General features: G+C 41.3%; 1 protein-coding gene across 1 annotated transcript; it reads right to left on the bottom strand.

The window, feature by feature from the left end:
* Positions 1–360: 360 nt before the first annotated feature.
* VPS35 (VPS35 retromer complex component) lies at positions 361–24680 on the bottom strand. The gene is made up of 17 exons (XM_021540485.3): positions 24624–24680; positions 17774–17872; positions 16329–16425; positions 15728–15851; positions 14080–14262; positions 13552–13765; positions 12752–12835; positions 12200–12309; positions 9109–9205; positions 8869–9017; positions 8178–8385; positions 7516–7671; positions 5764–5886; positions 4716–4895; positions 3321–3560; positions 2470–2613; positions 361–1247 (listed from the first exon to the last, which is right to left on the bottom strand). The coding sequence occupies exons 1-17, from the start codon at positions 24624–24626 to the stop codon at positions 1068–1070; spliced, it is 2391 nt and encodes a 796-aa protein (XP_021396160.1). The 5' UTR covers positions 24627–24680; the 3' UTR covers positions 361–1067.
* Between the last annotated feature and the right edge of the window lie 10 nt (positions 24681–24690).

Consider the following 24690-nt stretch of genomic DNA (forward strand, 5'->3'; position numbering starts at 1 on the left):
CACGGATGGGACCAGCTTCACAGCAGCTGCCACTGGCCATGCTCTACTGCTCAGTTTCCTACAGCACTGTCATTCAATTGTCACTCCCTGGGCACAGAATCCGGGAGGACTCTTCCTCACTCCAAGTATGTCATAAAAGCATTCTGAAATGTGAGCACACATCACCTCAGCACCATGTGGAGAAACACTGGGTTTGTATCACAAACTCTTACATTAGAAATGCCAGCAGCTGCCCAGCTCAGCCAGGGTAACTGCCTCATTTTTCTGTCCCTACAAAACCAAAGGTCTTTCACTTCTATCAGAAGGTTTAACATCAGCTTTGGGTTCAAAGTGGGCTCTGAAGAGACATGAAACAACAGGTGTTAATAGCAACTTTATTGTTTCACCGGTGCAAAATCATGATACTGAATAAACTTGTGTAATGCATTTTCCCCTAAATTTACAGTAATGAAGGTTATACATATCTATATAGATTGAAATTTCTCTATTTTTTTTATACTATTTGGAACAAAATTATCTTGATAAATATGCCCTGTGCACAGTACTGGCCCTCACTGAATGTCACAGAGCCTTAATATGCAAAATATAACTTCTGTTTTTGAACATGGTACTTTAAAACTCTCCAAACATGCATTAATATATTCTAGTTTTAGGGAAAAATATTACACTTAGTCTTAACTCGCATTAAAAGAAAAGCACAAGCAGAATTTGACATACAATAATCCCAAAAATCTGATGCTCTGTAAGGATCAGACACAGTTTCAGCTGACAGTCACTGCCAGTTTAGAGCTCTAGTGCTACAGAAGCAACAGTGAACAGACAGAAATCAGAAATGAAGAGCCCTACCATGTCACATGGATTTCAAAAAAGTTTCAGCCATGCTAACTGATGAAACCTGTAGTTGCTGGTCCAACCTTCCAAATTTGTTAGAGTACTCAACACAAGTGTTTGAAGTGCCAGACTGAACACATGAATGTTAACTTGACATTTCTGAAAGGCACAACCTAGGAACCTATCTTAAAAAAAAATATGGTATGTAAATGAAAACAGGTACAGTGAGTGTCTTTCTAAAGAACAAGACCTTCATAAATTGGCCCCTCAGATTCTGGTGATTCCCTCCTCAGACGCAAGTGCTCCAGTGTGTTGTGAAAGTGTTTGTTAATTTGTTCTGTTTCTTCAGTAGACTCAAGGTTTGGAAGATCTTCTCTGATCTTCTGTATAAGCTGATTCAAAACCTGAATTGTCACCTACAGAACATAAAACAGAAGTCATCAACACCACCCGTGTACAAGTGCACAGACATTAGATTTGATGGACTTGTCTTTAAGCTATTTGTATTTGGACAATCCCTCAAAATGCTGAAAAGACTGTATGCAGACAAACTGTTGGGGACTGCCTTCTCTGGTTCTGCACAGGACCCTTCCAATTTCACAGTTCTGTGGAAACACTCCCATCCCAGCAAAGGTGAAAAACTTGTCATTAGCCCGACAGCTTTGTAACTATTCCAGCTTTCCAGTGTATTCAATACAAATTTAAAAATCTTCAAACAAATGGCACACACCATCAGATTGTATGTGCACTGTGAGATAATTGTTTCTTATAGAAGTAAGTCAGGATGGCAATATCAGATTTAAAGTTATTCTTAGATAACAAGTCATGGCTGCCTACAGGCTGAAGTTCAGCACTACACAAAATGTGCTGCAGGGCCACCAGAGTACCCAGAGAATATTTTTACATCTGCCAAGTGCTTTGAAATTCAAAGCTTTATTTTCATCTCCATCAGATATAGCATCACCTATACTAGAGCACCCCTATACTGAGAAGCCAGTTCAGTTATTGGAAATTCAGCAAATCCCTCAGATTTCTTTAGGAATTCTTTTAGAACTGCAGGGTATTCTTTAATGTCATTGATTGAGAGCAGACATCAGAGAAGACCCTGATGTCTACTGGCCCAAGCAGGTTTTTCAAACTGGATAACTCTTCTTTATCTATTAACAGAAAATGGATCAGGTGACTAACTCAGATTATACACACACAATTTAAGTTGAGTACATATGGTGTCATATCTATTTTGTGAAACTAAAGCTTACACCAACCTGGCAGAGTCAGCAGTGACCATGAACACCTGTAAAGAATTTTCTTTCCTTTATGTACACATTGAGTGAGGTACCTCTAAAGCTAGAATCTTACTGCTTTCTCACCTCAGTTCCAGTAAATTTTAATCTAAAATATTTTAGGTATATGAGTCTCACAATATTTAAATTCATAACTGAACAGCGAACATTTTCCCCCAATGTGAGGAGAACAAATACTTTTTTTTTGCTCATCAAGAATTGACTCCCCTCTTATCACAAGAACTCTCATGAGACTACAGGGCAAGCTGAAGAGAATTTGTGCTGTAAGTTTGAATGAAGAGCTTAAAGAAACATTATTTAAAACAGATGCAACAGAGAATGGATTACCACTCACCGCCTCATTTTCCTTTTCATAAAAATAGATATATCTATTCAGAATTTCTATGAAAAGCTGGACTTGCAGAGAAGGGTCCATGCACTGATTTGCTATCTTCAGAGCCTTCTTTAGGCATTCCATCACTCTTTTTCCTCCATGAAGCTAGAAGGAAAAACACCAAAGTTACAAGAAATAAAAGAACCTTAGGGGGCTCCAGTATCTCTTCCCTTGGCACCCAAGTAATTTCCTGGGGGTCTGCCACAGAAACACAAAACTACGCAGACTGCAAAGAGCAAGATGTCACAGAAAGCCCACCCTGCCTGACTGCCACCAACATTAGATTTTTAGATTTTGTCAAATCACACAGTAGCATGAACAGTTGTTGAAAGCCTACAATTATGAGATCAATTAACTCAATTTTGTAGCATGCACCATAATGCATACTTTGGAAAATATGTTTCAAACACTGCTCTTTAAAATGACAACAGCTTATGTGACAAGCCCTGAAGAACACAGTTTTTTTTTTTTATCTTTACTTCAACAACTTGTATCTGTAATTTGCAAGTTTAGTAGTTCACATGCAAATTGATGCATAATAAATACAAGCAAAGTGCAGTCCAGTCAACTAGCCTTTAACTAGCTAACACTCAAAAGCTTGCCTGGTACTTCCACCCTTAATTAGAGTTTTCTCCATTATTTTTATTTATGCAGGTTATACTCCAGTGAGTTTTAGAAGTTTCATGTATTAGAATAAATTTCACTCAAACCTACTTCACCAATATATCTATTTCAGAAGTGCCTACAGAAGGAAGGCATAACTATTACTGAGGCAGGATGTGTCTCTCCCACTGCTGTCACTTTGTTCTTACCTCCTCTCCATTCTTGTCAGTGTTTCGGCCAGACCAGAACAGATGGGCACAAGTGCTCACAGCTCGGCACTGGTCTGGCTTCTTCAGGAGCTTGGAGGCTGCCAGTGCACACTGAGTCCTCAAAGGCTCATGGTTCTCCTCACTGAAGCACTTCATCCTCTCAAATGTCCCAATTATCAAGGTGATTGCAGCCAGTTGTGCTTTTGAGTCACTGATTTCATCTTCATATAGAGAGAAGGCCTAGATAAGGGAGAAAGCAAGACTCAATCAGAATACATCAGAAAAAAAAAAAAAATCACTTGCTACTCACACAGCAAGAAACTGTCCAGTTTTGCATTTGTTAAAAGCTTCAGGCAGGAAAAAAATCTTTCATGGAGGGTGTAAAATCAAATAAATCCACAGTCCAAAAAAAGTCTTACATGAAACAGTATTCAAGTGGTCATAGCAAACAAGTGTGATCCCACATATAATCTGAAGACCTTTTCCTCATTTCAAGCACCTATTCAAACACACAACTTCAACAGAAATAGTCCTTGAAGAAGATTTGGTTCTTTGAAATACACAAAATAGCAGAGCAGAAGTTGATGGCAGGTCAGTGATGACGGAGTAGGTAAGAAAAACACGTGCACTGCTGCTACATGGATGAAGAATCTTCAGAGGACAGACAAATCTTGAACAGTATCTCTAAGGGAAAGTATATAATTGCCATGCTGCTCTCATAGTCAGAACTGTGCTACAACAGTAACTGATACAACACAGTGAGCAAACCTAGCTTATCAGCAACTCTGTTTAAAAACATGCATTTAGTAGCAGTATTAGAGGAAAAATTAGGACAAAGCTACAACATGGATAACATGGAACACATTGGTTCTTTGTGATGGGTAGGAAGGGAAGGTTTTTGCAACAAATAAGGCTTAAGACTAAGTCACAAGTTCAAACAGATTTTCAAAGTAGTTTATAATAGGTTCCAATACAAGGATTTTAATTGGCAAAACCCAGCATAGCAGTTGTGAACACTGCAGATTTTAGAAAACTTCCAAAGAGTGCTTGTGGTCAGGGCAATACCAGCTGGATATCAGGAGCTGGAGACAGAAGCAGTGAAGGAGCATTTTATGCTGAGAAACTATACTCCTCCAGTGAGCCAACTACACGAGCAGGAGGCAGCATTGCAACATACCACTGTTGTCAGACTGAGTATTCAAATCAGTAGCAATGGAGCTTAATTCCACAGCAGCCTGGGAAGCAAGAATGAAATGAGGAGTTTCTACCTAGTAGCATTAGCTGTCCATCATTTCAGGTGTTTTAATCACACCAGATGGTTCAGTGTCCAGCAAACCTACCCAAATCAAATTAAAGGCAGCACAGGACACCAGCTCTAACAGTTGCGACACTCACCTGGGACATGAACTCATATGCCACAGTTTCGTGATTTTCAAAGCCAATCTCTCCTGCAGCCAATGCTCCCTGCAGGAAGAGTCGGAGAGGCAGCTCTGCCAGCTCTGCTTTGATCAGAGCACTGATGGTCTGATGAGCAAATGAGAAGATCTTCTGGCACTTCTTTTCCCATTTGTCATCCTAAACAAGGAAAGCAAGTAAAGGCTTGAACAAGAGCTACAGGGAAAAGAGAATCTCAATTGTACTAAGATCTGCTAAGTGCTCCAGTCTGTTGCCCTCTGATGCCACTCCAGTCACTCCAGCAGTACAGTGCTAGCTTCAGGGGATCAGCACAAAGTATTTCTTTAATTTACAAAGATTTCACATCTACTTTTCCTACCAGCTCATAAGAGGCTTCTTCAGAAGACTACACTGAACTGCTATGCTTAGCACAAAACCCAGCAGAAGCCTAGCTAGCCAAGGGGAAAAAACTTCTCTTCAGAGCAATCAGAAGCGGAAGAAAATTTTGAAGAGTTTTTTAACACATATTTAACCTTATTTCCCCATAATATAACAGCCACAATAAAGGAAATACATATTTAAGGTAACCATCTCAATCAGAAAACATTTAAGAGCCAAAATGGATCAGTCATTATTTTAACGTACACTTTTATTATTACTGTACAAGTTAAAGCAAGTGCTTTTTTTTAGTTTTAGAAACATTACAATAACAAAGCTACAATTTAGAAATTGATACATTTCAATATTCAGATTTAAATCAGTTTCATGCCATCAGTTCTGGTCTCTAGTAAAGTTACATAATCAGTCACCTAAATGAATAAACAAAACTAGCCAATTTCTACTTCTTCACTTCTCAAGTACTAAAGTAATTTCCTATGACTTGATAAAAATCTTCATTAAATTATAAAGCATTCAAACCTTGGGAAAAAACCCAAACAAAACTAGCCTTCTGTATCAAGTCTGAGCATATTTATGCGGCCAGACAAAATACATTTTCAAGCAAATAAAGCCAAGCAAGCATACAAGAACAAGCTAGAGGTGAACTTACCACTTTGGAGTTCTCTTTGTAGCGAAAAGCAAGCTGGTAGGCAGCAAAAACCAAGGGCGGCAGCGTGAAACGAATGCGTTGGTTCCCCCCTGCCCCAAAGTGCTTCCGGGCAGTGTTGAGGATCTAAAACAGAAGCACTGTGAGCTCAGAGAATCCTTCATACAAACATGCACTCAAGGGAAGTACAATGCCCCATCCTAAACGTATTTTTAGATTAGATGTGGATTTCATGTAAATAACATGAATATACAGAGGTCTGTAATCACCCATTACACATTGGTTAGCCACTCTGGCTAACACACTTGGACTAAGCTGTTTGAATTTGCATTTCATATCTCTTCCATACAGAATGCATAATTTAAAGTGAGATACTGTGAAAATCCTATAACCTTGGATTTTTCCTGCTGCTGTTGTATTGTAGAAAAATTTGATGCATGCATTTGTGATGCTGAGGGAGCTATTAAGCATTTTTAGTAAAAGGTGTTAAGTAGCTCATAGAATTGTACCTAAAAGATAATGTGACAAGTCCTTTGATGGCATTTAAAGGGGGTCAGCATGATTAAAGCAAAGCACTGCTAGATGAGAAAGACAGACTGACACACAGAATCTTTGCAGAAACAGCTTCAACATCTCTAGCTATGTAAATTCTTTTGGGGTAGAAATATTAATTTCGTTGGTGCCAGCATTCCTTTGAGGGAAGCTTTGTTCTCTATAAGGAAAAAAAAAACCTTTTCTGCTTTAATCCAGTAATAAAGTCCTGAAACACAACTGACTGCAGTTCCTGTAAAGTTATTCTTCTCTCCATTACAGAAGTTTCATTACACTTCAAGCTAGTTTTTTATACCAGACCTTAAAGCCAAGCTAAATCAATGCTAGTTGTGTTATGTATAGCTTGCACTTTATTCTGTTGCTCTATTCTCACTATTTATACAGTGTTTTATTTCAGGCACAAACTGTAACTTCACAGTAGTCCCTAAGCAGGCCTGACTCTGACATGAGCTAACTGCCATCTGTAGCAGATCCAACTTCATCACAGCTTCTGCCAGCTTCTCCAGCAGATCCAGCACAGGCAGAATATCCCTGACCCTCTACTCCAACACACACTTCTCAAGATAGTTTATTTGAAGTGACCTCCCTAAAGCCAGATACAGCAAATTAACAACAGAACTACATTAACCTGCCATAGATCAACTCAAACCATTACAGGTACCATAATGCACAAATTTCAAAGACATGTCAAATCTACTGCTACAGATGAACCAAGCAGTGAGGAAAAGCATTTGGAACCAAGCTGCAGGATACTACATGCTGTATGAAGACTCCATCCTTACAGAAATTAAAATTCCTAAGGCCAAAAACACTAAGCTGTATTTTCTGAGGTTTTTTGCATTCTCTTGGTATCAAAATACACAAATAGCATAGCACTCCAAACAGCACTTGCTCTGCGTTTTCAATAAACGGTTATATGAAGTTGTCAGAACATTAGGAGTTCCACAAACCAATACAGATAGTTGCAACCTCATGGGATGAAAATTTTCCATCAACAAATGCTTAAGTACTCATCTGCTTTTTCTGAATAAACAACATATTATCCTACCACTAAAGGTGTCATACATAATGTTCTCTGCTGAGTTTGTAGAGCCAGAGCAGTGATGCCCCAGCTCCCAGCTTTACTCAAGTCTTGTAGAGTCAGTAATGCAAGAACTGTGACAGTTCAGAGAGCACAGACATTGAGAAGCACCAGTCACCAACCAGGTACTGTTGGTCGGGGTCATCAGAACGCAGCAAGTGAATAAATCTTCCCACAAGACTCTGCTCATCCGCAAAGTCCTCAGGGTCAGGATCTTCAGCAGGCTGATCTGGTTGATCCTGGATCAGTGTGGACACCAAATTCATGATAGCATCAACCTGGTAAAGGCAATAGAAGCTCTGTTTAAACTACAGTAGTCTATAAGCATAAACTGCCAGAAATTGGGAACATCTTTACAGCCATCGTGGTGATGCTTCTGACATATGTGCCTTACACCCTGAAGAAGAGTCCCTCTCAGCACAAGTGGGACAGGGCAGAACAGCAGTGCAGAAGAAATTCAGATTCCAAAGGCTATGCAGCCTTCTTAGATAGCAGACCCAGTTTTAAAGGGATTCAGGGTCTTTTTTCACACCTAAGAGATTACTGTCTAGGCTGAGGTGTGGTAAATCAGAAGTAGCCTCTAGGATGAGGTTAGGTAAGATGTTCAAAGACATTTAAGAACAAAGGAGGAAGAATTACCAAGTGGTACAAGGCCTGTGCCAGGGGAAGCAGGGGCATGCAGGCTTGGAAACCAAGCACGGCCTGCATGAAGTCACTAAGTGTGTTTTCAGGTCTTTGAACAATCATTTAAATACCTAGATTTTCAAATAAACTTATATCATACCTGTTCTTGGGACACAATTTCTGTGTTATAATCCAATACATTGCTAAGCACGTAACAACTCATGCTCTTCCTGGACTCGTAATCAAAGTATTCAAAGAGTGGGTGAAAATGTTTTAGTTTCAGAACTGTCAGGATATTGTTGTAAGTATCAACTGGGATTTTCAAAAGTCTAGTCAGCTCCTTTGAAACAGCACTGCTTGTTGCAATACTAAAAGAAAATACATACAAAAAATACAATTAATCAACAGCTCACACATGTAGACAGGTTTAAAATCTGCTTCAGAGTATCAATTCTGAGGTATACAACAACCACCAAGCAACTTGGTGCTAGGGAGAAAGGAAATGAGTACCAAAATAAGTCAGATCTTGCTCTTTGGGACATGCATGTTTTAAGTTGCTACCAGCAGAAGCAGAGTGTTGCTGCAAACACAACAATAGCAGAACTCCAGAGTGCTGTAAGGGATGCCTACAAAAGGCACACATGTAGTGTGGATGGACAGCACAACTTATGCACAGGGGAGCAAGTCCTGGTTAGTCAGGAGTTTATCAGGGCTGCTGCAGCTCAGTCCAGAAGCAGTGACCTTACACACCCAGAGCATGACTCTGCTATCTCACCAAACATGATGAAACACAGAAGGCCTGATTTTAGGGTATTAATTGCCATGCCAAAGGAAATGCAAGAGGCACTTACTGTTCCAGATTAAGTTTGTTGAATATTTCCACAGTAGTCTCCAACACCTTGTCAACATAGTCCACACGGTCTGGGTAGCATTTCATAGCCAGGTTAATGAGAGAAACTTGCAAAGACACCACATCCTCTGAGGGCATATCCTGCCGAGACTGAAATTTAAGACAGCACGAAGTTGATACTAAAGCACAGAACTTTGCAAAAAACCAACCCCAAAACTGCATCCAGGGATATCCAACATACCTGTATAACAGTTGCAACCTGCTGTGAAAAGATATCAAACAGTTTGATGTCTGCTGGGATACCAGGTCCATCTTCACGATGTGCAAATAAAGCTAACCTGGTGACAGAGCAAGGAAAGCAGCTTGGTCAGGATAGCTTTTCCACTCCTCAAATACAGAGCAGAAAGAGGGACTGACAGAAAAAGCATGTCCTTTAGGTATATTTGGAAGCTCTATTACAAGCAAAAAATAAATTAATGGAAGTCAGAAGCCATATGAGCAACTGAGCCTGGTAACTATCAGTCCTGGAAAAGAGTGCTGACAGAAAAGGCAAGGTGAAGAAGGAACAGGAAGGACATTTCCTAATTGATGTTCTTCAGCTAGAAGCAAGTGCTCTGTTTTTTCAAACAGATAAAGAGGTATAGAGTAGGCTGATGGAAGAGTAAATATCCTGCATTTATTCAATCAGTGACATTACTGAAATTAGACTCCCAATAGCATCCTCCACAAAACAGCCTCCAGAAAAAAAAAAACCACACACAGAAGTAATATGCTGACTTAACTATTCTTTGTCACTAAAGACCAACCAACATATTTGTAACTTACACTATTTGCAGAGAACAAAAGACAAAGTGAACTTAAGAAGACTGGAGAAGTGAAGAATATTAGGTTTTGGGGGTTGGGAACAGAAATTGCCATCCAGCAAGCATTCAGGAGATGGTGAGAGCTATTTTTATCTGTAAGAGGAGAAAGTCATGCCAAGCACCATTTCTACAAAAATGAGATACAGGATAGAAAGCACCACTATTCACCTTACCAGAGTTGAAGCTTAAGAAGCTCAGTACTGCTATCTTGACTTTCTAATTATTGAGATTATTATATTCTGAATTAGAAAAAGAACTACAACAATATTTAGGAAAAGGCATTGCATTAATTTTTTAAGAATTCTTTCTGCAGGGTTTCCCAATTTTGATTCTGAACCTGAAATAAAGAGACACATAAGAAAAGCCCAGGAGGCAAAAAAAACTTCACTGCCAGGAAAAATAAGCCATTGAACTATTCTTATATTTGATTAGGGTGATAAGAAGCAGACTTTCTAAAGCCAGAAACAATCACTGCCTTTTCTTAGAGGCACAAGGCAGCTTTCCTTGGCAATAGCACAGTGTAAAGCCAGCAATGCTACAAGGTATGAACAAGCTGCAGGCAGATGGTAGCATAATTAAAAGTCATGAATGGTTTAGTAAGGCAACTAAGATCCCAAAGCAGCAAGACTATCTGATGAGATTGCTTCAGCAGGAAAGCCCCATGGGAATAAGGATAAAATTTTCACACATTTCTTCAGCAGTCATTGATGTTCAGATTCAATTAGCCAATGCCAGCTGAAACAAAGATGAGAAATGCCAAGAGGCACAACCTAAGCAGGGCAGCCTAATATCTCAACTACAACACTGAAGCTCCTGGCCATTGCTGCTACTGACTCCAACCCAAACACAAGAGCAACATCCTCCCTACATGCATGGATTCCAAGAACAGATCATTCATATGCTCCAACACTGGCAGGAACATTACAGTCAAAATCCCAAGCTGCCATACTACAAAGATAACAATCACCTTTCTGCCCTTGTCCCACATCCCAAAGAGAGAGCTCTGGAAGCCTTCAGTGGCCCAACAAACCTGAGCAGTGGTAAGGCTGGGAGGACAGAGGGTCACTGCTGGTCAGTCACTTACTTGTGTTTGTAACAGTAACAACACAAAAACCTTACTGTGGAGGTGATACCGAGTTTAACAGGACAGCAAAAGCTACACAAGGAAAGCCTTCTCACAAGAATGGCACTGCCACACTCCAGTGTAAGAGCCTAACAAAATATCCTGTGACCTCTCTTAAAAGTAATCAAGATAGTCTCAGAAATCAGTTACAGGCAACATTTTTTGGGATTTGGGGGGTTTGTGGTATTTGGGGTTTACAGTTTTGGAGGTTTATTTTAAGCTAACAAAATTACAAAAAATCTGAGCCACAGCATCTAAGTGTGGGAAACTAAAAAACTCCTGTGAATATCCCTGTATGAAGGCAGCAAAGACAGCACAGTATCTCTTGCCAAATGCACAAACACTGAAAGATTCCAAAAAAAACACAGTCTTGAACATATAAATCTGACATAACTTGGAGAAGACAAACTACAGACTTGGTAAATAAAAAATTCAAGATCCTAAGTTGTACTGGTCATACCCAATACACACAAGTCCTCTCCAGGCACTAAGAGAGGATACAGCAATTCTACCCAATGCTGAATGCCAGGAGGATCTAAGATGCCTGTGCTAACTCAAGTCCATACATTGGTGCATGGACCAGATGTATGAAGGTACATGTCTGGATGCAAATGCAAAGGACAAGATTTTTCTACAGCCTGAGACAAACCATGCAAGTGCACTTCCTTTCTGCAGTAAGAAAGTGCAGGTGCTCACTGCAAATCTGTTTCCTTTCAGGGTACAAATGAAAACTACAGTTTGACCTTAAAAGTCTTTTCCAACACAAAGAAGTCTATGATTTCTCCCCCAAATCTGAACTCAGTGCAAGCAGTTTTAAGCAGTATCTCCACATGAAAAACATGCTTTTGAGGGAAAATGTCAAGGTAAGAATTAAGAAGGTAGTTCCATTTTCTACTAGTTCTGTTCTGAAGAAGCATTTTTATGTTCTCTGATCTCTGACCCTGCAAGGTGAAGTATTCCTGACAGATGATTTAGCCATTAGGATCTTCAAGATTCCAAGAGGTACCTATGAGTGATGTGGTTGTCAAAGCAGGGCACTGCTGTCACTTCAGTTCTGAAGCATGAAACTGCTCAATACTAAATGGGCTGCTTCCTGGCTTAATCTGTTTACAAGTCTTAATCAGTTCATAAAGCAGGTTTCATTGGAAGCTGTAAAAGCAGAGTCCAGAGAGTAGAAGCTACAGAAATAATATTCTTCACAGCTTTAATTACAGCTGATAGAAAGACATGGAAACAGTGAAGTGATATCAAAAATTAAACATATTCAAATGATAGAAGAATTATCATCTGCTTGTGCACAACACAAACTTAATTTTGAGTCAAGTTCCACCCCCTTGATCACTCACCTGTCAATTAAAGCAATAATTATATTTTTCACATTCACATTTTGGTGCAGCTCAGCACAGGCTCTGAGAAATGGGTTCAGGGTTTGGAGGTGAAATTCATCTGGGAAAACCTGAAGTTTTAGATCAATAGTCATCAAGTTATAAACTGAATTTGCCCATTGTTACATAGAAGAAAAATGCAACAGAATAATTCTAAAGCAGATAGCCACACAGTAAATACACTCTGGCCTAAAAAACTGACCATGAGTGGGTAAATGCATGAAGCAAGAGATATAAAACAAACAGGTAACTAAAGGGCCCACCTCTCTATTACAACTCATAACACAGGCACTACTGCTAAGATGCTTACAAGCTACTGCAACAGAAGGGGCACAAAATGGACCCATCTCCACTCTGCCCATCTGGTAAAAAATAAAGGACAAGCCACTGTGTACAAGTCCCAGTGAATAAGTTTTCCAGTCCATGAGGAAGATGTGAAAGCTACCTGAACCTGACTACGTGTACAGAAGTGTCCTTGTGTCCCATCACTGCAATTGAACTTAAGCAGCTCACCTGTATGATGCACTCCATGAGGTACTCCTGAGCTAAAGCATCTCTACAGTTCACAACTTGCTCCAGTATTCCAGGCAGAACAATCTGTAATAGGGGAGAAAAGGTCTTGCAGTGATTTTACAATTACCTTCTAAGTTTATATTCATACATCCATTTAATCCAAGCAGAACAGAATTTCTAACAGCTCTCAGGTGATTCTCTACATAAAGACTTTCTGATAAGAAGTCCCATTTTTCTGCAGTTCCATCCTTCAGAGAAAAAAAAAACCAAAAAAACCTACTGATCTCAGAAGTCTATCCCTTTCATACATTATGAAAGTTTTGATTTCGTAAGTCAGTGCTACTGACTTTGCTGGCATATGCCCAGGGTCTAAGCAGCACGACTCCAAGCTGCTTTTAGCAGCTGTATGGTAGAACTTACAAGGGACAGACTTTTAAATAATACATTTCCTTCACTGTCATTTCACATAGTAACAGCTTTCTTGAATGCTTTGGTAAGCCCAGCCTCACAACTTGTGAAGTCTATCCCAGAACACTGGATGTGTACACATCCCTTAGACTAACCCACTATTCTGCAAGGAAAATGGGAATCAAGAAGGAAAGGTTTAGAATTTCTTGTCACTGTCACAGACAGAATGTTACAGGAGAATGTGAGAAACATGTCGTTGGCCTGAGAACACGTTGTATACCAGTATTCACAAATTTTCCTCGTATGAGGAGTTTGAGCAGCAAAGAGAAGTCCAGACTAGTTTAGTTTGGAAAGAGCTGGCAGAAGTCAGAAAGGATGGACAGCCATCCCACCTGCTTGTATCTCTCCACATTAACCCCTTCCAGCTGACTGAGGCGAACCAGGTTTGTTCCCACGAGGATCCTCAGCTCCTGCCTCTCTCGCTCCCTCTTCTCTCTGTCCCGGCTGTGGCCCTGGTGCTGCATTCGCACCCAGAGCTTGTTCATCTCAGCAAAGTTCAGCAGCACAAAATCCATCGAGTCACTGATGTCTCCAGTGGTTTCTTCACTGCAATTGATAAGAGGTTAAGAACAGAAAAGTTTGTCAGAGGGATTCATCCTTCCAGCCACTGGTGAACACACAAGTTTTTATAAGGTTAGAGGGTGCCATTTCTGGGTTCATAAGAAAGGTTCATAAGAAAGGTTCATATCCTCACTTGTGAGGAACTTTAATGTTAGAAGGGAATTCTTAATAGACAAAACACCTGTCAAGTCTGTGGAATTCTAGTATATCTACTTCTCTCAAATCTGAAGTAAGTCACACAAAATTTAAATAGGCTCTATTAACAATAATTTTATCAAATTATAGTCCATCCTTCTTACTCTGCTTGCTCGCCTTCATCTGGTAAGATATTCCTGGTACACTGCAGGAGATAGTTTCTAAGGAAGAGGCCTCTAAGAGGATGCTGCACTCCACGGCACATCTCCACCAGGTCTTTCAAAATATCTTTTCTGGACTGTGGAAATGACTTGACATAGACAACACCTACTGTTATCAGCAGATACCTGCAAAAGGCACAGAATCAAACAATAAATCAAAAAGAAACAACATCACACTGAAAGGCAATAGTTCCTTTTGGCCATTATGGCAGGATTACCAAAACACAAAAAAAGCAGTAAAATTATCACCTAGGTCCCATAATTTAGGATATTTAGTCAGCTTTCAACTCATATTCTCATCTGCTAGAGAGCACAGCAAGTCTGAACAGCCACTAGACCTCATTACAATGCTTGATATACTGAATGTGTAAATGTTCACAAAGTTTTGAATGCTCTCAGAACAGCTCGTTTATACTTCCACCATCCCACTAAACTGAACACAGTTCTGACACACATAGATAAGCAACCTATGATGGGGAAGTAGTTTAACCTCTCTCACACTGTAGTCTGGCAAGATAGGAACTACTGGCTTTGTACTCATTCCCTCAGCACCTCTGCTAAGGTAACAAGCAGCAGGAATATGTGAGATGCAGAAGATTGCTGCTTCAGTATATTTGGACTCCCCTTCAGCTTAGAAGAAAAAAACTACAATACTCAGAACCTACAGGTATTCAGTTTAGAGGCCTCACCCCTCCCTGCCTGCTCCTCCCTGCCTGTCCCAAGCACAGGACCTCCATGAAAGCACCACAAGTCTCATCATGGAGAGCCAGAGGCTACAAGCAGGCAGGAAGACAATTCTGATGGTTACACACAGAGGTGAGGACACTGTGATAGCCATCAGCCAAGCTCCAGAAATTACATGAAGACACAGCCTGATGTGCCCAGAGCATCTTCCTGGCATGAACAGAAGGTCAGGAATGAAAACCTTGAGTACCAAGCAAAACCTAAATCCCAAAACTGATTATGTCAAAGATGTACTGCAGCTCAACAGTCACATATTTAAATATAAGCCTCACAAGCCTTCAAGTATAATTTCTGGCAAGCTACCACTTTGCAAAAAAAAAAAAAAAAAAAAAACCAAAAAAAACAAAACAAAACAAAACAAAAAAAAAACAACAAAACACCACAAAGACTATTACAAACTTTCAGCTTCCTTCTCACCCTTCTTATTCTCTAAAAAGGCAGAAGGTTATGAAGCAACTACTGTGTGGGAGAAGGCAAGACCTAGATCCTCAGGTAAGTGGAACAGTTAATACATGCATAGTCCATCCCACTGATCAGAATGTAGTACTTGGTTATCTTCCACTGACCAGCTCTTTACCCAAAAGCCAACTTCATGCCAAGACTGAAGTGCTTTCATCTTGGTCATGTGCAAAATTAACAAACTGACAGGAAGAACTGACATTCTGCATCTGCACTCGTGGCCTAATCTCAGAAGTTTCACAGTAATCCACTCCAGATAGGCAGAAATACTATTGACCACTGTAAACTGATTGAGAAGCCAATCACTGCCTGCACCCAGAGCTGGATAACTATTCAGTTTAAAAAAGAAAAAGCAAACAAAGCCACACACCAACATCTACACACTTACAGTCTTGGAATGATATTTCCAGCATACTGTACTAGCTCATAAAGGTCTGCCACTTTCCTGCCTTTGGCAAATTCATCTGTCAGGTAGACTTCCAAATAGTGTAGCTCATCAGAAATTGCCATGTCTTGTCCTCATAGTTAAGGATTGTAAGTGAGACTGTCTACAACGTATTTCCATAGTAACTTGTTCATTCACACCTAGGAAGAAAAATGCTGAACCAAATACAAATATGCCTAAGCAGGCAGTACTTCTGAACAGTAATCATGATTGGGATAAATGTGCAAAATTAACCTCAAACCTTTGATCAATTTTTAGCATATTAGAAAAGGGAATAAAAGAAGCATTTTACAGAGCTGATATTGTTTTTAGAATTAGACTCCTGAAACTTCCCAGAGGAAGATATGAAAGACCTGTTTTACACCAGGGAGAAAAACTAAAGAGTGAGTAAAGTGTATATTAACCTATAATACATACACATAATTGAACACTGAGGAGAAAAGTGCTAGTAAGTATTTAATACAAGATACATTGTACCAAAAAAAGCAGATGAATATCTGATTCCAAATATATTTCAACTATTAGTTTCCTCTTGAAAGGATACAGAGCTCATAATAGCTCTTTGGAGATAACATAGAAGTCCGCAGCTCCCCAAGCATGTTGGAAGCATGTTTCAGAGCATCCATGAGCTTGTTTTTGTCCTTCAGAGGAGGAAAGAGAAAAGTCTGTTAGAAATGATACTAGGCAACTGCAGGATTTTTTATCTATGAAGAAAAACTCAAGTGGTTTAATATCGAGCTTATACTACACCACCCATGCTAAGTGAGCATTTTACCTGAGGTGATAAGAATATGCATCTGAAGACAGAGCTACAGTAATAAATTGCAATGCTAATGGTAGAAAAATCTAAAATCTATGCAGCAATCTCCACCCAACACTCAGATTCTATCCAGCAAGCAAAATAGAACGTGTTTCCCGCCTCCAAATCTGGTCTGTTGTTTTGCACAGATCTCACAGATCTCCTAGAAACCTCTAGGAGACAGACAATACACACAGCCATCATCACCTTCCCCTCCTTCTCACCCATAAAGAACACCTCACTGAAAGCCACCCCTTGCTAGTCTGCATCTAACTTACACTTCTGGTGCATTTAATCACCTGGCATCAAAGGATACAACCACAAACCTCTAATCTACCACTTATACAGACTTGAGCAACCCATCATAAGAGTAGCAGTACGTTTTGAGGGAGAACAAAAAGAACTGCTAGTGTGATCCACTCAGTGTATTTATACTGCCACTTAATCACAGAGAGCAGTGAAAAGCACAGCTGCAGCTACTTAAAGATTTCCAAAGCATTCCACTGAGCACAAAACTGGAAGAAGTGTTACACTTCTTGCTACTGTCATTTGGCTGCAAACAAAGTTAGCTTGGCTAGCCACATGAAAACATATGGGAATATTTAAGTTTTCATTGCAACTTGAAGCAGTTTCTCCAAATAAAAGCTGAGGCTTCTCAAACCCAAGAATGCTACGTGTGATTACATAATCTGCCTGAATTGGCTACAATTCCCAGACAAAAATCTCAGCACAACACTAGCCTGTGGTGCTTTCCAGTCACAGAAGAATTCACACATCTGTCTACAGTTAATCAGTACAAAATTGATCCTATGCAGCAGGAAATTCATCAGCAGCCTCTCAGTCTGTCACACCAAGAAAAGGCTACACGAAAAAGAACAGCAGAATGGTGGACATAAACAATGATCTCATAATAAAGTTCATTTTAGGTTTATTTAAATGCAAGCATATAAATTATAAAGGTAGACTTTTAACTTATCTTGTCAAATACTGGAGCAAAATCAGGAAGACACATTCAAAGAAATACCCAAGGCTCACTCTCAATGAGCAGTTGCCTCATTTATTGGCAAAGTCTCTGGCACAAAGATACATAAAGGGTTAATTTTCCTCATAGCACTAGAGATTGGTATTGATTTACTGTTTTATTCCTAGCAGACAAGAAGCTTCATTGCCTTTTAAAGTCACATTCTTACCAAGCATCTCTTCATCTGGAACGACTGCACCTTCACAGCCTGAATGGCTTCATCCAGGAGTTTTTCCTGCTCATCCTGAGGAGATTGCTGTGTTGTTGGCTGGAGGAAAAAAAAAACCCAAACAAAGAATTCAATGAAGCTGCTTATAACTTGACTAAAACTGGACTCCCACACTTCAGAATGCACTGCAAGTGACGCTGCAGTGGGACCACTGAGTGGTTGTCAGAAATAGCTGTGTGACATGTAATGGAGAAAGCTCAAGTGCCCTGCAAAAACCTGAAGAGAGGTTACAGGCAGCCTGCAAGCACCACAGCAAAGCCACAGGGGCAGAGCAGGGCCAACTTTTCCTTTCCAACATTTAGAGGTCAAGAACCCAGTGCAAGTATCTGAAAAGAAAAGCTCCAAGAGAATGCAGAGACACAACTATGCTGAGGGGAAGCACTGTTGTTACTTCTGCCCACAGAGCTTCAAAGCAGTGCCCAGACCACACACTGCAACTGCACAGATGCTTTCTGTGCTCACAAGTCACAAGTTCTCAACTGCTATCTGAGCCATGCCATTCCATTCAGGACAAGTTTCTGATAAGCAAAGGATAAAGTACAGTTACTGCATTCCAGAAGGTAGAAGCTACTCGCAGATTGGATCAGAAAGCTGAAGAGAAACAACAATTCATGTGTCCTTGTCCCAGTCACATTGTCAGAGTGATACTCTTGTTTCCCCTCAGAGAGACACATTCTATACCTTCAACTGAAACTTTCACTATCTTTTGACTTTCCAAGGTTCATACTGCATTTGCCTAATATATTAAATAAATCTATTGCTTACATCCTTATACTTCCCCTCAATCCACTTATAACTGGCCTTCTCCTACTACAGCTTCTACCCTCCCTCTACCACAATAATGAGATCAATTTCTACAAGCATCTTTAAGATATTTGCTAAGATGTCCAAACTTAGATCAGAACCCCTACTGCTGTCCCCACCTGCACCCAGCCTTCCCCCTAAGGCTTTACAAGGAAACAGTGCCATCCACCTCTTGTTCAGGACCAGCCTTCATCTCATTAGAGCATCTCCACCTCTCTCAGTCTTGCAGCTTGTTTTCAGATGGCCTCTGAAATACTGCTGGAGACAAATGCACTGATGTGGTATTTTCAGCTACATCTTCTTTAGTCATGACAAATACCAAGCACAATCATTTGCACAGCAGGTTCTCTGAGCCTTCACCTTCAGTAAATTCTCAGCTATTTATACTTGTTCCCTTCATCCACTGTGCTCAGAAGGTCCCTGGTCTCCTTTTAACTACATTTCAGAAACAAGCTGGAAGGGCCATGAATTCATGGCCATGAATTCCATCACCCTAATGTTTTTAAAAACTCTATCTTCAGTACTAACTCCCACATGCCCCATATGAGGAGTCCCCAGAAGTATCTGTTGAAGACAGATTAAAATTGAGGCCTTTATTAAAGCAGGGAAGTTTTAGTTTAACACCAATTTAATGGTAATAGAGCATTTCACACCTCTGTTATTTCCCATATTTAACAGGCTTCTTGCTCTGCAGTTGAAATCTCCCCACTATCCTTTCCCACATACAGAAAACAGAATGCTCTGCAATAGTGTTCCTGCCTTGATCATGTCCTAACAAAATTCTGCTCTTGAAGCTCCTCAATTACCCAGCTGGACAAAACCAAGGCTGGTCTGATCCAACACTGGTGACACAGCTGCTTCAAGGATGTTATATGAGAAAAAGGTTCCTGCCAACCAACACTTCTGTGAGTCTGTGTGCCTCAGTAATATTCCAACTATGCACAATAACTAATTAAGAAGTGTATTTAGTCAGCAGAAAAATCCATCTCTGCTAATTAGTGACTCCACCTCTTACAAAGCTCTCTCTATATATAATTAATAAATGTCCAGGTCTTCTAAAAATGATTTAAGCATATGGAAAAAGCAGCAACCGTGGTTAGATGAACCTATTTCCCAAGCAATTCAATAGCTACAAACCCTTAGACAACCTCAAACTGTGAAACAAGTATGTTCTGCCAGCAGAAGTTTGCTGTAATTGCTAAGCTTCAATTATTCAATGGCAGATCAGACTTTTAAGGAACATAACATTACAGTGCAGGGACTAGTGTGCAGTAATCAATATCAGAACATCACATAACAGACTTTCTGAATTATGTCTATGCCAGAACATTGGTTACACTTAACAGTGCCCTGAATCCATAGCAGAGCTTTAGAGAAAATAAATCACTATTGAGCTGAATGCCATATGCTCTGACCATATCAAATCTCTATTAAAGCACAGCTAGGAACAATACAGCAATATCAACAGTGACCACAATTTCTTAAGCCCCTTTGCACTGATGGGCATTAAGTTTACACAGCCACCAACCCTGCTTTTCCATCCTCAGCTGTTCACAAGGCTAGTCAGTGCTGGGAGAGCAGTTTAGGCTGTAAACCATCAAAAAATCTGTAAGACAAGCCCAGCTGATTAATAGATTACCATTCACCCCGTTCAGCCTAGAGCCACATAAAACACTAAAAGCAGGGCTGTGAAAAGAAGGTTTTTTAACAGCAACACCAAGCCAAAGCATTACTGAAACATATACATATAACCCCAAGAAGTATTTGGCTGAATCCATGTGCACTGGCTTCCTTACTTTGGGTGTGCAAACACATTGGTTGTAGAATCACAGCTACAAATTCTGAACTATCCTTTTCATGATACCAGCTATGAGCCCAGCAGATACACTTGTATCTTAGAGATCTTTAGCCACTGTAGTTTAGCAGCAGTTGGGGAAAAGTTGGGAGCTCCATTCATTTAGTGTCAGCTGCACACCAAACTGTCTGCACTAACAGAAGACAGAGAATACTTCCACTTCCGCTCTAAATTTGAACAGCCAGGTCCCACACTGTATTCAACACTGGGACTAAGTACTGAATTCATCAACAGAAGCATTTTCATATTCACACAATATATTAATTTATTTCTTCCATATCTCTCCAAGATAAGGAGAATTAAGAGAGGAAAGTTTGTATGTGTGCTGATTTAAAGACTGAGAAGGTGATCAGACTAAATTACTACAAGGGCACTATACTTCATGTCTGAAGAAAAGACAACTGCAGCATCTACTGTGGCACGGGTAGCACAATAACCTCCACTGCTGTCAAAAGCCTACCACAGGAGCAGCTGTGTCACTTGAGGGGTTGCTTGTAGCAGCTTCATTTCTGCAGGAATACAAAACATCTTAACAGCAGCACTAGTGAACAAGTTCCAACTCTTACTTTCTCAAGTCTGAATATGTATCAGCTTACCCTTTTCTTCCAACTTCAGAAGGCAAGCTGCTTTCAACTCCAGAACTGCAAGGGCTCCCAAACATAACCTGGTTATTATCAAGTGATACACAAGATCACATCAAGACACACATATCCTACTAACAAATGCCTGAAATTTGAGGATGTGGTGGTAAAAAGCAAATGAAGGAAAGAGAACATAGAGCAAAAGCCTAGTAGTGACACCCAGCAGGACACACACAGAATCGGAACACAGTTCTGTCAGATTCCATATCGAATAAAGCTGTTTATGTTCTGTATCTTACACTTAAATTACCAACCTAGTAACATAAGACTGTTTTTTCAAGTGTCATTTTATCAAAAAAGCAACTGTGGAGTCCTAGGTCCATCTACAAAAACAATCTTGAACATCAGCTTTTGAAGAGGAAGACACTTTGACCCCAGGCAAAAGCAGCAGTACAGAATATCATGCCTTGTCAACTACATGTATAATAAGGTACAAACCCCTGCCTGAGCACAAGAGAAGCAATTTATAGCTTCAATTATGCAGCTATTTACACTTTAGAAATGTCTGAGCTATACCCACACTAGATACGCTGCCAACATTGTAGAAAAACGGACAGCTGATGTGAAGAGTTTTGCTTTACTCATTTTCTCCTCTGAGGCAACAAGGAAGCAAGGAGCAATGGAGAAGGGACAGAGAACTGCCTCCCCAGGTGTACCAGCAGCTTCTGCACAGGAGACAAAAGCCTTTTGCTAGCTTTGAACACAGGGCTAACAGGGTAACATGCAAGTTATGGAAGCCAAAACTCCCAGCAGATTAATTTGGTGGGGGGAGGGGGTGAGGAAAGCTAGCTTTTGGTGTGGGTTTTTTTGGTGTACTTTTCGTTCCTTTCAAGTTTTGTTTTTTTGGCTTTTTTTTTTTTTTTTTAATAAAGGCTAGTAAACTAAACTGTAAGTTGCCTTGGAAAACCATTTTTTTAAACCCAAAACACCTTGAAACTGGCTGACCAGAATAGTTATACAAGTTATCCTGCAGATAACTATTAGGGAAGTGCATTACTGCAGCAGCAAACATTATTCTAGATCATGACTATCTTCATAACAGCAATTCCTCCTGAACATACAAACCAAATATTGCACCTATTGTGCAAGATTTACTCATTTTCTAACACCAGCTCCATAGATTCATTTTTAGTTCTGTATTTGACACTGAGCTGCACTCCAGAGAGGGCCCAAAATAATAACCAATGTGCTGACTTATTTCACTTAAAAACCTGGTACCTTGGAGTACTCAAGAATGACACAGTACTGAAAGAGAGCAGAGTTCCAGGGAGCTTGTCAAGTCTAAAAGCTCATGTTCTGACACACAGGTGCCTCAAGCTGCATGCAGAGTATTAATAATGGTTGTGCTTCCATTCCATTCTGAGGTGCATTTTCATCTAATCTCCTCAAGTCCTTTTCTTGAGTTAACTGATGTGCTTACAGCCTGTTCCACATGGCACTTCCTCCTGTTTGCTCACTGCCTCTACTGAACACCACAAGTGGCATTTACCCAAGGAGGCTTTCCTGCCTCCTCCCATTGCTACTGACACCACTGCCAACACATCACTGCTGAGACACTTCAGGCGAGGCTGCCCCAGACACAGGAGGGCTGAGCTACAGCAGCACATCAAGGCACTGCCAGCCTACAGCTGAAGCCTGGCTGCACACAGTGCCCTGCTGGTTAGCATAATGAGGGAACTACTCCCCCCCAAAAAAAACAAACCCAAAGCATAAACATTTTATACCATGCAGGAAGCATTTCTCTGCAACACTGTAGGCTCCAGAACTTCTATCTCACAGTACAGGAGCTCAGAGAGATGAAAGCATTTTTCACGTGTTGAAGCTGGTGCTTACTGCTACAGGAAGCCACAAGACACTATTAAGTATTAAAGAGATGGACTTTTTATTCAGGGTATGATCAAAAGCAGCCAGAGCCCTCTTAAAACAAGTCATGTTAAAGGTACTTATGCATTCAGCTTCAAGGTTTAAACCAAGCTCGGCCACAGGAAATCACAGGGGAGCCTAATTTGGTAGAGGGAATTATCCCATGTTTAACACCTGTGATTATCCCATGTTCAACATCTGTAACTTTATTTTTTCTGAATCACCTGACAACAGCTATTCTTAGAAAGAAGCCATGAGACCAGACAATGTCTGGCCAGTTCATGTGGAAATGACAGGCAAAGAAAAGTAGTTTCATTGCTGAATAATTGACTATTACAAAATATTTGTGTGGGGGACAGAGACTGGTGGCTATATAGATTTAGCATTTCTCATTCACCCAATTCAGTATTTCACATTCCCCTTTCAAGTAACAGTTCAGGTTTTGCCCAGCCTCAAAGATACAGAGATCAACATAAATACAACTTTTTAAAAAAGTCTGTTCCAAGAGCCTAAGAACTTAGCAATCCCCTGTTTATAAAGCATTCAGTTATCTTCTGTCCCACTATCTATATACTGTTAGTACTGCTCACACGCCACACTTAGGCTAATTACACATTGCAGTGGTTACAGCAAGTGCTGCTTAAAATTTTATTGAATATTGCACACCACTGAAGGCAAATTAAAGGTATTTGGGTTTTAGCAGGAAACTTGCCTGTCCCCTTATTTTCATTTAAGATTGAAAAGTATTTCTCAGTATACATTATTTCCATGTGAAAATTTCAGGTTTCACAGAATGAATGAGGTTGGAAAGATCAACCACCACCTTGTCAGCCAGACCATGGCATTGAGTACCATGTCCAATGTCCAGTCTTTCCTTAAACACCTTCTGGGACCGCGACCCCACCTCCTCCGGGGGGAGTCCATTCCAATGTCTAGTCACCCTAGACATTCACTTTGTGAATGAATTCCTCCAAATGTCCAACCTGAACCTCCCCCGGGCACATCTTAAGGCCATGCCCTCCTGTCGTACGGCTAACTGCCTGGGAGAAGGGGCTGCCCCTCGCCTCCCTGATAACAAACACCAACATCTCCAACATCTGCGGCAAAGAGCGCCAAGGAGCTGCGCCCACCAATGCACAACCACCTCTTCTGCCGGGAGAGAAAGGAACTTTACTCGGGAAGCCTACGGCAGCGGTCCTGGAGGGCTAGAAGGGACCGGAGCGCAGGCAAAGCGGACAGCCACGGCACACGCACACACAACCGGCAATGCCACAAGCCCGGGTTTAACGCGGGCAGCACGGCCGAAGAGAGCGGAGCCGACCGCCGGGACGGCCGCGATTCCCGGTAAAACACCGCCTTCCGCCGCGGCCCGAGGAGCGAGCGGGCGGCGCGGCGGGGACCCGGCCCAGGCCGCGGGCAGCGCTGCCGCCGGCACAGCGGGCCCGGCCCGCGCCGCAGCCCCGCCCGCCCGGACCGCGCGGCCTCCGCGCCCGCTGCAGCCCCGGGCCCGGCCAGGCCCGGCCAGGCCCGGCGTGGCCGCTCCGGGCGCTGCCCGGGCCGGGCCCGTCCCCCGTCCCCGGCCCGCCCGCGGCGGGGGCCCCGCGCCGCCCGCGGCCGCTGCCCTCACCATGGTCGCGCCGCCGCCGCCCCCGCCAGCGCCGCCCCGTCATGTGACTGCGCCGCCCCGCCCCGCC

Source organism: Lonchura striata, chromosome 13 (assembly GCF_046129695.1).
Source record: "Lonchura striata isolate bLonStr1 chromosome 13, bLonStr1.mat, whole genome shotgun sequence".
NCBI lineage: Eukaryota > Metazoa > Chordata > Aves > Passeriformes > Estrildidae > Lonchura > Lonchura striata.

What these genes read in the sequence shown, in the direction of transcription:
- VPS35 (XM_021540485.3), bottom strand. An exon ending in ACCCCGACCAACAGTACCTG is followed by an intron (nt 5,887 to 7,515) that starts GTTGGTGACTGG and finishes CTTCTGTTTTAG; the next exon opens with ATCCTCAACACTGCCCGGAA. An exon ending in CTGACAAGAATGGAGAGGAG is followed by an intron (nt 2,614 to 3,320) that starts GTAAGAACAAAG and finishes TTTTCCTTCTAG; the next exon opens with CTTCATGGAGGAAAAAGAGT.